We start from the raw sequence: 16,512 nt of genomic DNA on the forward strand, positions 1-16,512 counted from the left end.
TCAAGCCACAACTCCTGAACGGAAATAACCTAAGTGTCCAACAACGGGTGAATGGATAAAGAAGATGTGATATATATATATATATATATATATACATACACACAGTGGAATATTACTCAGCCATTAAAAAGAATGAAATTTGCCATTTGCCACAACATGGATGGACTTGGAGGGTATTATGCTAAGTGAGGTAAGTCTGACAAAGAAAGACAAATACTGTACGATATCACTTATATGTGGAATCTAAAAAATACAACAAACTAGTGAACATAGCAAAAGAGAAACAGCCTCACAGATGTAGACAACAAACTAGTGGTTACCAGTGGGGAGAGGGAAGGGGGGTGGGGCAAAATAGGGGTAGGGAATTAAGAGGTACAAACTACTATGAATAAAATGAGCTACAAGGATACAGCATGGGGAATATAGCCAATATTTTATAATAACTATAAATGGAGCATAACCTTTAAAAATTGTGAATCGCTACGCCGTACACCTGAAACGAATATAGTATTGTAAATCAACTATACCTCAATAAAAAAAGAAAGTTCTAATTTATTCTATTCTATTTTGCTAATATTTTTAATGTGCTCCAATAAAGCAGTAGTAGTGTAATAAAGACTACCACACTAGAAAGCATACAGTTACAGATAATATTTAATGCATATTCAGATATAGTTAGATATCTTTCCTACTAAACCTTAATTGTTACCAATCACTGCCGGCCAGAAGTAATCTGCCACTTCACGTTTGGATTAATGAATTCACCATGAAGCATGTACTTCTATTCAGAAGGTCTTAACCTTAGAAGGATCTTGATCCTTTAAGGATCTAAGAGTGATCTATCACTCCCTTCAGGAGATGCAAAGGCCCTCTGAAATTTTAAGGAAAAATGTGGGTGCCCATGTATTTTCTGGGAACAGGTTCCAAGATACCATCGCCAACACGAAATAAGAACATAAACATTAAGAGCTACTGTTTATGAAGTGCCAACTATGTGTCCAACACTGTTTGACATACATCAGATACTTACTTCATTTCATCCTCACGACAGGCCTACAAGGTATGCATGTATCATCATCATCATCATCGACCCATCATACATATAAGGAAACTGAGACTCAGAGAGGGTAAGCAAATGACCAAGTCACTCAGCTTGTGAGGGACAGAGCTTTTTTTCCTTGAATAGAGTTTTGCTTTTAGAGTATGATTCAAAATTTCCATTTCTCTCCTCTTCTTAACATAGAAACGTCACCTCCCCATAGAGCTTGTATCTGTCAGTGCCCCCAGCATGCCTGTTATCATACAAAGGACATGAGTTTTACAGGGATGCCTGGTGCTTGTTTAGATCATGCTCAAACTTTGGGGGGAAAGTGAATCTAAAAGTATTTGGTGATTGTCTGAAACGTGACTCGGAATCCTTCACAACACAACACTCCAAACAACTGGGAAGGAGAGTAAGATAGTAAATGCTAGTAATTAAGAACATCAATATGGAAAAATCTCACATATGGAAAATGTCTTCAGTTATTTTATTCACAGAAATCAATTTAATCTGTTAAAATTTAACCTGCTAGACATCAGTGTGTACTGATGATTTATAAAAGATCACTATGTACATGTAAGGGCATGTGTATATGGACAGGTATGGAAGAATATATACGTGTATATACATGCATATATATTCCCTAGCTCTACGGTGAATGGTTCTAGAAACAAAGACCCTTCAGTAGCAATGAGCACACCTAGCACCCAGATCTTGGTCTTTAATATCATTTCCCAGAAAAAGAAAGCGGGGCTTTGCAGGAAATTGGCTGGTTCTAGGGCTGAAGCAGAGTAGGAATAAGATTACTTTGGAACATCTCTTTATGCCAGGAAGTAAAGAAGTGATCAAAATGTTTGGACATGTCACAAGGACACAGCAGCCGGGTGGAAACACCAAAACAGTTAAGAACAGTAATGAATTAAAAACTAAGAAGCCATGAGCCCAATAAATAGATAAATACCAAACAGCATTCTTTTTTTTTTCTTTGAAAACCCCCCTTTATTTATTTATTTATTTGGCCACACCGCACAGCTTGTGGGACCTTTGTTCCCCAACCAGGGATTGAACCCGGGCCCTTAGCTGTGAGAGCGCAGAGTCCTAACCACTGGACCGCCAGGGAACTCCCCCAAACAGCATTCTTGATAGACATTTTCCTAGCTTCTTCAAAATGATTTGTACTCTTGTTCCTATTGGTGGACCTGAAACAGTTACAACTCCACAACATATCTACACTGAGATAGATATGGAGATCGGCATTTCACAACCATCATACTTTGAAGCAAGAATCATCAATTGATGCTAAACTGGATGGGGAATTTTTGATGAGGAGCAAGATATTTGCATGGCTTTAAATTTTGTCCCCACATATTGTCTACTAGTTGCAAGAGGGAAAAAAGTAACTATGCTCTGGAGAAGTTCAACAACACTCTGACAGGGTGATCAAAAGCCCTACCAACAATGAGGGGTAGATGGACCTCATCTACCTGCAGACATGATACCCTCCAAAGGCAACACCACTTATGCAATATTCTTGCTGGTCATGCGGAGATTAATCTAATCATGAGACAATGTCAGACAAACTCAAAATGGTGAATATTTTATTTAAAAAATGACTGTATGTTTCCAAAATGTTAGTGTCATAAAAGACAAAGAAAGGCTATGGAAATGTTACAGATTAAAGGAGACTAAAGACACGTGACAATTTAATGCAATACCTGACCCTCTAGACCGGATGCTGTGCTGAGGGGGGAAAATGATATAAATGGCATGATTGAGTCAATTGACAAAATCGGAATACTGATGGCAGATAATTAGAAAACTATTGCATTATTCGTAAATGTACAAAATTTGATCGCTGTACTGTGATTATGCAAGAAAATATTCCTATTCTGTATGTTCAAGAGTATCTCAAGTTTGAGAATATTCCATTTTTTCTTGTAAGTTTGAATTGCCAAATAAGCCTTTATTTAGTTAATTCCTAAATATCCAGAACCCATCTGCATGTCACTATGAGAGACAGATCGTGTCAGTGAGATTACAATCCAAGACAAACAACAGCAATACCGATTGGAGGCAACAATGACTTCTTGAAACAGACTATATAACCACAGGACAAGAATTTAACCTGGAGGCAAATTAACATATAAGTAGAGGCGCAATGGGTCTATTCAGGAAAAGGGTTGTTTTTGCACGTGTTTGGTTGGGGAGGAGGGACTGACACAAATAATGTGGAAGGCCCAAGAGCAATTTGACCTATTGTCTCTTTAAGAAAGGTTTCATGGAGAGCAGGGCACTTCAAAATCTGAATCACTGGAGGGAAAGGCTGGTAGTAACTGAGCCCTGGGTCCAGAACGCAGTGCCCCTCCCCCAACTGATTCTGCCAGACAAGTCAGCCACTCATGGGTAGAAACAAGCTGACCACGTGCAAGAGAGAGAAGTGAGTTTTCCTTGGATCCCTGGGAAAACACTATGACAGAGACTGGGAGAAGCTTGGATGTTGACCATTAAAGAAAAGAAGAAAACAAATCCATATGGGATGGATTTTTCAGAAGGATGGAACTAGAATATACTTATAGCCTTCCTTTTAAATAATGTATAATTAAACATGATTTAATTTCATCCATCAGGCTTTCATAGAAAATAAATTGCTGGATCAGAAAAAAATGTTTCGTTAGATTATATTAAATATGGTCAGCATAGATATATGGTATCTAAAAAATCATGAAGGAAGTTGGTATTATTTCCTTGGAAAGTTATCCCATAGTCCGAAAGCATTTTGTATCTTAAATAAATTTGAATGTCAAAAATCAGTGTAGATAGCAACTTTATCCCTGTCACCTATGTTAGGACTTAAGTGCTTTCTCATAAGAAATGAGTTTAAGCCAGAGAAGTAGGAGTCTTGGCATTTTTGAAGCTGTTTTCTTCATTCTAAGTCAAGGTTCACTCACACTTGCCTCTTTTCACCTCTCTGGGGGTATAAATGGGCACCTTGCGAGACTGTTTCTGATGATCAAGGAGTAAGAACCTCCAGCATAATGAAAAACACTGTATCAAGGAAAGTTTTAACTGACCTCTTGAAAATCTTGCTCAAACTTCCAGAGTTGCAGATATTGCTCCATTTTTAGCTGGTGTTTTTCCCAAAATCCATCAAAAGCTATTTCCATATCATGTACTTGAGTCAGCAATCTTAACAAAGCAAAGTCATAATTAAAACAACGATTTGTGTTGCAGGTATGCAGATAAACCTGGTCTGGACGTTAAGAATTATAGGCAAAGTCACAGCCCATGACATTTGGTCCAGGTAGAGACTATCAGTGTCCACAGAACCTCCTCTATGAGCAAACTAATCTCTGTGAGACAACTCAGGAAGGAGTTCTCAGATTCCCAGAGGTCCAGGATTACTTTCACACTTAACAGGTAGCAGCAAAAATGTATAATTCCCTTTCAAAGGTATAAAATAAATAACTCTAAACCCAAAAGAGTACTACTCACTTATTAATAGTTTGCCAGTCACCACAAATTTGCTGATGATTTTCAAGTCTTGAACTCACAGCATCCTCGGCATCAGGCACTTCCAGATTTGTTAGCAGGATTTTTCCTTCTTTGGTTACAGCTGTAATATCCTTCTGTACAAAGGCAAAATAGGATGAATCAGCCTGCTGGGAACCTATTCTGAATGACCTGGGGGAAAGGAAGCATACAGCAACAGCATGCAGAATAGAAACAGCAGTTCTAGAACGGCCTTTGCTTTCATAAGTGAAAAATCAAGTGAAAAATACCTCATTACCACAGAATCCAAAAGCTGTGAGAATCTCCAAGAAGCCCTGCCTATTGAGATGGATTTGTAATCACTAATTTTATAAGATCTTTACAGATAGAAGTACCCCATGCTCAGTTTGTAGCCTCCTTCTGTCACAGGTAGAAAGTTCTAATTTAGGGACCTCCCTGGTGGCACAGTGGTTAAGAATCCACCTGCCAATGCAGGGCACGTGGGTTCGAGCCCTGGTCCCAGAGGATCCCACATGCCGCGGAGCAACTAAGCCCATGCGCCACAACTACTGAACCCGCACTCTCAAGCCACAACTCCTGAACCCGCGTGCCACAACTACTGGAGCCTGCACGCCTAGAGCCCGTGCACTGCAACAAAGAAAAGCCACTGCAATGAGAAGCCCGCACACCAAAACGAGGAGTAGCCCCCGCTCCCTGCAGCTAGAGAAAGCCCACGCGCAGCAACGAAGACCCAACACAGCCATAAATTAATTAATTAATTAATTTTAAAAAGGAAAGTTCTAATTTAATGTGGAAATAACCTAAGTGTCCATCAACGGGTGAATGGATAAAGAAGATGTGATATATATATATATATATATATATACATACACACAGTGGAATATTACTCAGCCATTAAAAAGAATGAAATTTGCCATTTGCCACAACATGGATGGACTTGGAGGGTATTATGCTAAGTGAGGTAAGTCTGACAAAGAAAGACAAATACTGTACGATATCACTTATATGTGGAATCTAAAAAATACAACAAACTAGTGAACATAGCAAAAGAGAAACAGCCTCACAGATGTAGACAACAAACTAGTGGTTACCAGTGGGGAGAGGGAAGGGGGGTGGGGCAAAATAGGGGTAGGGAATTAAGAGGTACAAACTACTATGAATAAAATGAGCTACAAGGATACAGCATGGGGAATATAGCCAATATTTTATAATAACTATAAATGGAGCATAACCTTTAAAAATTGTGAATCGCTACGCCGTACACCTGAAACGAATATAGTATTGTAAATCAACTATACCTCAATAAAAAAAGAAAGTTCTAATTTATTCTATTCTATTTTGCTAATATTTTTAATGTGCTCCAATAAAGCAGTAGTAGTGTAATAAAGACTACCACACTAGAAAGCATACAGTTACAGATAATATTTAATGCATATTCAGATATAGTTAGATATCTTTCCTACTAAACCTTAATTGTTACCAATCACTGCCGGCCAGAAGTAATCTGCCACTTCACGTTTGGATTAATGAATTCACCATGAAGCATGTACTTCTATTCAGAAGGTCTTAACCTTAGAAGGATCTTGATCCTTTAAGGATCTAAGAGTGATCTATCACTCCCTTCAGGAGATGCAAAGGCCCTCTGAAATTTTAAGGAAAAATGTGGGTGCCCATGTATTTTCTGGGAACAGGTTCCAAGATACCATCGCCAACACGAAATAAGAACATAAACATTAAGAGCTACTGTTTATGAAGTGCCAACTATGTGTCCAACACTGTTTGACATACATCAGATACTTACTTCATTTCATCCTCACGACAGGCCTACAAGGTATGCATGTATCATCATCATCATCATCGACCCATCATACATATAAGGAAACTGAGACTCAGAGAGGGTAAGCAAATGACCAAGTCACTCAGCTTGTGAGGGACAGAGCTTTTTTTCCTTGAATAGAGTTTTGCTTTTAGAGTATGATTCAAAATTTCCATTTCTCTCCTCTTCTTAACATAGAAACGTCACCTCCCCATAGAGCTTGTATCTGTCAGTGCCCCCAGCATGCCTGTTATCATACAAAGGACATGAGTTTTACAGGGATGCCTGGTGCTTGTTTAGATCATGCTCAAACTTTGGGGGGAAAGTGAATCTAAAAGTATTTGGTGATTGTCTGAAACGTGACTCGGAATCCTTCACAACACAACACTCCAAACAACTGGGAAGGAGAGTAAGATCAACTTGCTAGCTATTGTCTCTTGTAGAAGACATCAAGAACTAGCACTCTATGGAAAAGAAAGCTTGTAATCAATTTAGCAATGTTTGGCTAGGTCACAATGCTAGTATATGGCAGAGCTGGGACAAGAAACCAGGCCTCCTGACTCCTCATCAAGTTCTCCTTCTCCATTTCACAGTGTACCTCTGCTGGATGTTGAAACAGAACACATGTTCTGCCTCTTGATCCTCACTCTAGCTTTCCAAATGAGAGGGCCTTTCTATAAGATACAGAATGCATGGCAACAAAAATGACTGTGGATCTCTTATTCTGGAGCACTGATAAACTATTCTATTTACATATAAACAGCTGCTCAAGAGAATGCACCATTTAAACAAGGGACACTTTGATTCAACATATCCAGGACATCTTCCTCTTGTAAAGTATTCTTTTTTTTTTACTAGTGTGCTTTATGATATATAAATATCTCCTTTGTTTCCCTACCCAGCAATCTGTGTGAAATGGACACTGAACATCTCTATCAAAAGAAAGACCATGGGAAATTTTGGTTTGTCCCCTCTATCAGACATACCTTTAAAAGGTGGTACCTTTCAGCACGAATTGCAAGGATTTCTTCTATTGCGGGAATATCATCTGGTAGTTCTGTCTCAGCCAGTTCAGTTCCAAAGGACTGTAACATCTGAGCCATGTCTTTCACTGTGAGGGCAAAGTTTTCTATAGCCTGCAAAGAGCCCGTGATTCTTTTAATTGTATGGAAGTTCTGCCAGCATATCAAAACCTAGACCAGCAATCGTATTAACTTTCATTTAGGTGTGACAGCAAACACATATACTATGAACTCTGCTGAGGAAAGCTGGCAATGCCCTTGACAATCAACTCTAACTTTGCATCTAAGCCCCTAAGAAACTGAAGTGAGGTAGAAAGTCTTCTCAAATGTCTTTTACCTAAACTTCTGTACTTATTTCTCGAACACCGATGAAAACTCTTTCTTAAAGATGCCATGTAAAGAGTAATTTGTTTTATTCTCTTGCAAAACACAGTGTTTCCTTACTCTATTAAATTCTGAAACTGCAAAATTGTTTTATAATAACTTTACTTCTGAAGAGAAATGAGAACATCAAAGCCACTTTATATTTATTATCATTTATGAGCAAGTATTAGCATTTCAAACAAGGCAACGGACTAAGGTGACAGAGGAATATTAGTCACAACAGTTCATTTCAGGTACTGGGGAAGATTTGAAACTGTGACCCCCCCCAAGGCTCTGCTGCCCTAAAATGTCAAGTAAGGTTGGCTTGCTTATTTTGTTTCCAAAATCAATGACTCAGAGAAAGAAGGACAACATGTAGAGACCATATAAACCCTTTGTTTACCATGCAACTCAAGGTGTCTGCTCTTTTATTTATAGCTTTATAGGTTATTAAAGGCAAGACACTGCTTATTTTGACAATACACTTTCATACGAGTGAACAGGACTGCTGAATGAAAATAAGGATGAGGAAAATAGAATCCTGATTGAATTAAATATCGTTACTTCCTTCAGAAGGGTTCCCATATCTCTGGGATTTGGAGTAAAGATTTTTATAGGACAGATTCACACCTGTGAGGCACTGGGCTCTTGCCCATTCGTACATTTCTAGAACAGAAGGCATCTTTGCTACAAATCTAACTGCCCCAGGAGAATCACTAGGCTGATGAGATTAATAAGATTACCTGCATTTTTTGAGGGCGGACCATAGGCCAGGCACAATGCCAAACATTTTACATCTGTAATCTCATTTAATCTTCGTGATATTCCTATGAGGTAAAGTCTTATTCTTCCCATTTTATACTTGGAAAAACTGAGGCTGAGAGAGCTTTTACAACTTGCACGTTATATCCCTAAAAATCAGCAGTGCTAGGATTTGAACCCAAACCCTTGGTTTCTTCAAGTTACTACATGGCCATGTAGTATAGATTTCAAAGCTAACACAAACTATAGGCTCTACGGTAAGGGCAAAAGAAACATACATTTCTGAAGATGATCCATTCACTGTGGCAGTACTGCAAGGTGCCGCCTAACTCAGGGGTTAACTGCTCGTCATCAATGTATGTCAGCAAATCACTAACTGAGCTCAGCATAACAACCTACGTAAATAAGCAAGAAAGATACCGTTAACTGCCCTCCACACAGCCCCCTCCACACAGCCGTACAATGAACTTTAGCATTCATTTAGCAGAATGTTATCTTTTATAAATGGTTCTAACAATTCTCTCCTGTACATCCCCTCCCACATGGATACACTACCTTTCCTCAGGGAATAACAGGTGTCATTTACAAAACATTTCTCTGTAGAGCGAAAGTAATCTCCACAGAAACCCAAACACCTGATTCTCCCTGATCTAAAATTTTGCACTGTCAATGGTCAACCTTCTGAAAGAATGTTAAGCCCATAACAAAGTAAAAGGGCTTTCTGCAGTAAATTATCATTTATCAGGAGGGACTGATCTTTGCAAAAGTACCAAAATTTATGAGCACTCTATTCCTAACTCTAAAAACGTATAAAAATATATTTTGAAAAAAAAAATGTTACTCTGAACTAGCTCAGGATGTAAGTTCATGGGAGTTCAAATACATAAAACACACACTCATTTTTTTTCTCTAAAAATAAAATGTCCTGATTTTATACACATGCACACATACATATATACATATATACAACATATGTGACATACATCTTTTTCAAAAGGAACTGCTTTGTTACAAGTTGATTAATCTTTTCCTCTATTTTAACAGTAGGAGCAGAAGACTTTTAGGCATTTTGATTTTACATTTTTGGAAGACAAATTCTATTTTTTTCTTTTACATGCTCTGTGAGCACATGTAAAACATCAATAGCATGGTGCAAAGTCTTCATGAGAAAGGGACAAAACATTTAAATACTCTTACTGGTAATTTGAGTATGAAATCTTCCTGACTAAACCGAAATCCAATGTCTGTGAAAGTTCGTTGGAGAAAACTGGTAGGACGAAGGACCAAAACCAAGTGCAAGTTCCCAGGGAAGGAAGCCTATAGAAAGACCACAGGAAAGCAAGAAAAAATTGTCAAAACATGCATTCAAGTGAGCACATGGCAGAAAATATATAGTTAAAGAAAACAAATTCTAAAGTCATAAAAGCCACTAAAAGGATAAAACTTTAAAAAATGGATATTGATAAAATCTAAAAACACGAAAATAGAAATAAAACTAATGTAAGGTCATCAGGTCAGATCCTTGCAGTTCTCGTGGCCTGGAATTTTCTCACACTAAAGTCAACCCCAAGTTATGAAAAATTATACTCTTTTTTTTTTAACATCTTTATTGGAGTATAACTGTTTTACAATAGTGTGTTAGTTTCTCCTTTACAACAAAGTGAATCAGTTATACATATACATATGTTCCCATATCTCTTCCCTCTTGTGTCTCCCACCCTCCCTATCCCACCCCTCTCATGGTCACAAAGCACAGAGGTGATCTCCCTGTGCTATGCGGCAGCTTCCCACTAGCTATCTAATTTACATTTGGTAGTGCATATATGTCCCTGCCACTCTCTCACTTCATCACAGCTTACCCTTCCCCCTCCCGAGTCCTGTCAATTTTGAGCTACATGAGATAGTTTGGATAGGCTAGTTGTTGGGGACCCTCTCCTAGGTTCATACATTTATGTGCTTCTGGAATTGTTTTACTTTCTCTAGAGAGGAGCCTTCCAATCTGGCTGAAGGATGTTTCTGGCTGCCTTTGTTGTGGGAGCTGAGTTGGGGGGACTGGGGGGTCTCTGCTTCCAGTATTCTGTAAATATAGACTCGATTTCCCTCAGCTGGGCCTGGCACCCCCTGTCAAAGCCCTTGGCTTAACCTTTCCAGAGAATAAACCTCCAGACTTCTGCAGTTTAGTAGATTCTGCATGTGCCTGGTAGCATGAGTGACTTCTCAGAGTTCCCACCTTGGTCTTCCTTGTTTCAACCCACCAACTCTCACTCCCATGTCCAGACACCTGGTACTGCCCATACTGAGACCTTTGAGAATTGTGTGGGGTCAATCAGGTTGGTTCTTGCTTTCCCCCTGCAGACTTGAGATTCCGTTTTCTCAGGTCTGATCCTAGTTCCACTGCACCATCTACTTTTTAGCTTCCAAAACTTTGTTGCTGTTTTCTCTATTGTTATGGACTTACATCCTTTAAAAAAAAAAAAAAAACAACCTTTCCTGTCTGTAAGTGGGATTTGGGGAGAGAACAAAATTAGGTACATGTATTCAGTCTGCCATCCTACCCCAGAGGTCTGGTGCTAATATTTTTAAATGACAAATTGACTATATTTAAAAATTTTTTTAATTAGAGAATTTTATTTACTTTTATCCCCCCTCTAAAAATTAGTATTTTTTTCAGGTATAAAAGAATATTAGTATATCTTTTTGAGAAAGATCATTGTCTCTCTTGCTCTGGCAAACTTTAAAGTCCTGTACTCAGGACTGTAATCACTGTGTGGATTATATCTATGGTTTGGGGGACCACTTGTGAAAACCTGAAAGATGCTTTCTTTTTTGTTTTTTCTGTAATTCAGTTTATTTTCCTGGGTAGGGATGGGAAAGGTGGTGAGGACTCTTAGGGGAAGGGTGGGTCCTCCTTCTCATCATGGGTGAAGAGGGTCGTTTGTAGCTTCTCAAGTCCACAGGCATAAAAGTCCCACATATTTCTGTTTTTGTGCCAGTACCATACTGTCTTGATTACTGTAGCCTTGTAGTATAATCTGAAGTCAGGGAGCCTGATTCCTCCAGCTCCATTTTTCGTTCTCAAGATTGCTTTGGCTATTTGGGGTCTTTTGTGTTTCCATACAAATTGTGAAATTTTTTTTTCTACTTCTGTAAAAAATGCCAGTGGTTGAAAAATTATACTCTTAAACTTCATTTTAAACTTAGTTGTTTGTACTCAAATGGCATTTAATCCCTGTAAAATAGAGTTAGGAGGCAGGTTTCTAGGATAACCCTAAATGTCAAAGGGAGCTGAAATACTGAATACCTGCAGTAAACAATGGAAGAAAACTATTTTATGGACTCATATTTTTATTTCAGCCAAGCAACATTCACAGAATATCTTCTACGTGTCTACTCCAGGTATTTAAGTGAATGATTATCAGGCACTGTTAACACTTGGTGTACACAAATTAATAGAATATAGTCCCTACCCAGCTTGCAAGAAAATGACAGTCTAATAGTAGAGTCCATTAGTATCATTTACTCTATAGGACGATAAGTTGATAAATGAAACAAGGGAATTAGAATAATATGCAACAGGAAGTGGTAGCACAGAGCATCCTAGACCTGGGAATGTCAAAAAGGTCTCCCATAAAGAGGAATAAATTGGATTAGAATGTGGTTCTGGTGCACCCATGTTTCCCAGCTTCTTAGAATACTGGCGCATAGTAGGTGGTCAAGAAATAATCGATAAATGAAAGAACGCAAAAGACAAGGAGGGTACTATGCAGAATTTGCAAGGGGTGGAACAGTATGGCCTGATATAAATGATAAAACACCACATATCAAATGCTTACTGTATACGAAGTATTTTGCCAACATTATCACAGTTCCTCTTCATAATAATCCTGTGAATTAGTTAGGCTATCCTCTTTTACAAGCAAAAAAATAGTGAGGCTCATAGAGTTTAAGTATAACTTGACCCAGCTGGTAAAGTCTGAATTGGCACCCGAGTCTGCCCCACATCAAGAGGTCCCAGTCCAGAAAGCTAGAGGAAAATGCTGATGGGGGTGGAGGGGTGCAGCAATGGGAGATGGTGCTAGAAAGATGAGCAGGAGCCAGATCAGGAAAGACCTTGGGTTTCTTCCTGGCGGCAAAGGGAGACTCAAGAGTTTTTAAGCAGCAGAGCAACACGATCAGATCTGCATTTTAGAAGGATCACTTTGGCTTTGGAAAAGGACAGGATTTGGACAAGAGTGGAGGAAGCAAACAGATGAGCCTGAAGGCTGGAATGGTCATCCAAGCCAGGGATGGTGAGTTTCTGAACTGGAGCAACAATAGCATGGATGAGGGTAGAATTTAGGAGGCACTATCTGCAAGGCATGATGACTGGCTGTGGCTGGTGAAAAAGGAAAGACTAGGACAATCAATTTCCAGATTTTTGGCTGGAGTAACTGGGTGAATGGTACGAACCTCACTGACCTGGCAACACAAGAGAAGCAGGTTTTCAGGAGGGGGATATGATACTGATTCCCATTCCTTGACCTGTTGGAAGGGTCATCAGGACAATCTGATGATGTGTCCATCAGACAAATGGATATACAAGTAAGGAGGGAAAGAAGCCTCCACTGGGAATGTAGAGTTGGGAGTCATCAGTCTCAGAACAGTGGATTAAAGCATAATAAAGCAAAATATGTCCAAAATGTTTAAAATACAGTCATCTTTTAGGAATGCTGGAATATTAATAATTGAAGAAAACTATAAAACAAAAATTAATAAGATACTGTGGAGGCGAGGGTATATGGGAACTCTGTACTTTCTGCTCAATTTGCTGTGAACCTAATCCTGCTCTAAAAAATAAAGTCTATTGAAAAAAAAAAGAGTAACTTTCATAGAGGGATAAGACCTAGACTCTGAAATGACATTCAAAACTGGAGATTTTTAAAATTCAACTTGAGATGATGATAAAAACATAAATAAGTGGCGATGAGAACTAGAGTCAGGGAAAGAGAACTGAGTGTGATACAAATAGGTAAAAGAAAGGAGCACAAAATTAAATCAATAAACTAAACAATGATTACAAATAGACACAAATTGGGATGACTATCTACCTGAAAACTCCTCTAGGTGGCCATATCTGTACTACGCTCTCCCTTCATGAGAAACTACTTCCCCTCCCCTCAAAATTCCTAGGTTGAAACTTAACCCACAAAGTGAAGGTATTTGGTGGTGGGGCCTTCAGGAGATGATTAGGGCATGAGGGTGGAGCCCTCATGAATGGGATTGGTGCCCTTACAAAAGAGACCCCAGAGAGCTCCCTCACATCTTATGCCATGTGAGGACACAGAGAAAAGATGGCCATATATGAACCAACCAGGAAGTAGGCTCTCACCAGACACCAAATCTGCTGGCACCTTGATCTTGGGCTCCAGACTCTAGAACTGTGAGAAATAAATTTCTGTTGTTTATAAGCCACACAGTCTATGGTATTCTGTTATAGCAGCCCATAAGGACTAAGACAACCTCCTATTATTCTTTTTTTTAAAATAAATTTATTTGTTTTATTTATTTATTATTTTTGGCTGCGTTGGGTCTTTGTTGCTGCACGTGGGCTTTCTCTAGTTGTGGCAAGCAGGGGCTACTCTTCGTTGTGGTACATGGGCTCCTCACTGCGGTGGCTTCTCTTGTGGAGCACGGGCTCTAGGCGTGTGGCCTTCAGTAGTTGTGGCATGCAGGCTTCAGTAGTTGTGGCTCGTGGGCTCTAGAGTGCAGGCTCAGTAGTTGTGGCGCACGGGCTTAGTTACTCCACGGCATGTGGGATCTTCCCAGACCAGGGCTCAAACCCGTGTCCCCTGCACTGGCAGGCAGATTCTTAACCACTGTGCCACCAGGGAAGCCCAACCTCTTATTATTCTTAATATTGGTTTCTAATGAGAATTGTTCTCTTTCTTCGTGACCTTGCCCTTCTAACACACAACGATTTGTAGTGTGATGAAAATTTGATGTAAAAAGTCCCACACTAGGGTTTTTCAAACTAGTGCTGAGGGAAGGAAACTTTGAAGGTGCAGTTCCAGAGCTACTGGTAGCCATGACCCCTGCTGCTAGAGGAAGCTTATTCCAAAGAACAAAGCCAACAATGTATAGAGAACTGGAAGTAGAGACAGAGAGTCCCAATGATAATGTGTATCCTACCGTCTATTATGTACATAATGTCTATTATATTTTATGCTAAGAATGGTACATACTTGCCATAGTTATGATAAGAATTAAAAGAAATAATGACTAAAGGGTAAGCTCTGACAAAGTGAGAGAGTGGCATGGACTTATATACACTACCAAGTGTAAAATAGATAGCTAGTGGGAAGCAGCCGCATAGCACAGGGAGATCAGCTCGGTGGTCTGTGACCACGTAGAGGGGTGGGATAGGGAGGGTGGGAGGGAGGGAGACGCAAGAGGGAAGAGATACGGGGATATATGTATATGTATAACTGATTCACTTTGTTGTAAAGCAGAAACTAACACACCATTGTAAAGCTATTATACTCCAATAAAGATGTTAAAAAAAAAGAAATAATGACTATAAAGCTACTTTGTCAACTCTAAAAACATTGATAAGATAGTTTTTTAAATTTACCTTGGGTTCTTGGACCTAAGGAAGAACAAGCAGACTTAGGCAGAAAACTTTTTCGGGATATGGATAAAGGCTTGCTTAAGGGGAAACTCTGACAGGGACTTGTGAGAACTCTGGACCTACTTCTAGACTGACAGCACTAAGTGTATCTCTATCCTACTCACTTTAGGAGTTAAGCCTTTCCTTCTCCTTCACATGGGCAAATTACCAGCATAATTATTATACTTAACCTGCCTTGCTCCAGCTTCTTTTTTCACTTTTTTTAAATGAAATCGAAAGCATCCTACTTTTGCCAACACTTAAAGCACTATTACTTTTATTGTTTCATGGATTCTAGGTTGATCTGCTCTCATTGTCTTTTTGTCTCTGACTTTCCTTAATGTCATATTCTCTGGTATTGCACTGGAAATCTCTAGATGCAACACCCTAGTGATGACTAACTTAAAGCCTGGAATACTGACCCACCTCCAAAATTGGGGGTTGGGGGGATACTATGGGAGTAGAGAAGACCATGTGGCAACTCTCTGCCCCGAGGTCAGGCCCTGGTCTCTAACCTGCCGCTCCTAGGAGAACAAGCAGCCAGGCCCTGGGACAGCTGATCACACAGCAGGGAACAAAGTAGAGAGGAGAGAGAAGCAGAATCTGTTCACAGCATCCATGGGGAAGAGAGTTCAGGCAGGGTTTGGGGGTATTCAGCTGCTCCTAAGTCAGGGATTTCATGTTGGCTGTTTTATTAAATCAGTTATTCCATCTATTTGATAAAGTGGTTTATCCCAAACATTGAAAGCTGAATAAAATGCTTCTAAAGATATTTCTACATTCTAAGGAGATCATTCTTAAGTAAAACTTCCTGATTATTTTATCATACCTTCTCCTCCCTTAATTCCTTCAAAATGTTTAGTGATTTGCTTATCACAGAAAGCCTATAGGACTTCCCTGGTGGTCCAGTGGTTAAGACTCGGAGCTCACAATGCAGGGGGTCTCGGTTCAATCCCTGGTCAGGGAACTAGATCCCACATGCTGCAACGAAGATCCTGTGTGCTGCCACTAAGACCCGATGCAGCCAAATAAATAAATAAATAAATAAATATATTTTAAAAGCCTACAAATATTTGCATTTCTAAAGAAAATACACTATCAAGGATGAACACTTCATTTATTGCCTGTATAATTACATTTGCAATGTTGTTCATTATAGGATAATTTTAGGATCTTTATTGAACTGCCATGCAAATCTTCCTAGAATACATGGATTCTGTTAACCCAATAGCTACTCTCAAATCTAAGCCATTTTTGTGTGTGTGTGTGTGTGTGTGTGTGTGTGTGTGTGTGTGTGTGTGGTACGCTGGCCTCTCACTGTTGTGGCCTCTCCCGTTGCGGAGCACAGGCT

At 39.4% G+C, this 16,512-nt stretch overlaps 1 protein-coding gene across 2 annotated transcripts in view; it reads right to left on the reverse strand.

The window, feature by feature from the left end:
• The window catches only part of MCF2 (MCF.2 cell line derived transforming sequence), a 75,139-nt gene that overhangs the window by 43,706 nt on the left and 14,921 nt on the right, over positions 1–16,512 (reverse strand). For both annotated transcript variants that reach the window (XM_007100312.2, XM_007100311.2), the window contains exons 4-8: positions 9,713–9,832; positions 8,794–8,910; positions 7,355–7,504; positions 4,535–4,668; positions 4,114–4,228 (exon numbers count right to left, since the gene is read on the reverse strand). In XM_007100312.2, coding sequence (XP_007100374.2) covers positions 4,114–4,228; positions 4,535–4,668; positions 7,355–7,504; positions 8,794–8,910; positions 9,713–9,832 — 636 coding nt within the window. The remainder of the gene's footprint in view (positions 1–4,113; positions 4,229–4,534; positions 4,669–7,354; positions 7,505–8,793; positions 8,911–9,712; positions 9,833–16,512) is intronic.

This window comes from Physeter macrocephalus, chromosome 21 (assembly GCF_002837175.3).
Source record: "Physeter macrocephalus isolate SW-GA chromosome 21, ASM283717v5, whole genome shotgun sequence".
NCBI classification, from domain to species: Eukaryota; Metazoa; Chordata; class Mammalia; order Artiodactyla; family Physeteridae; genus Physeter; species Physeter macrocephalus.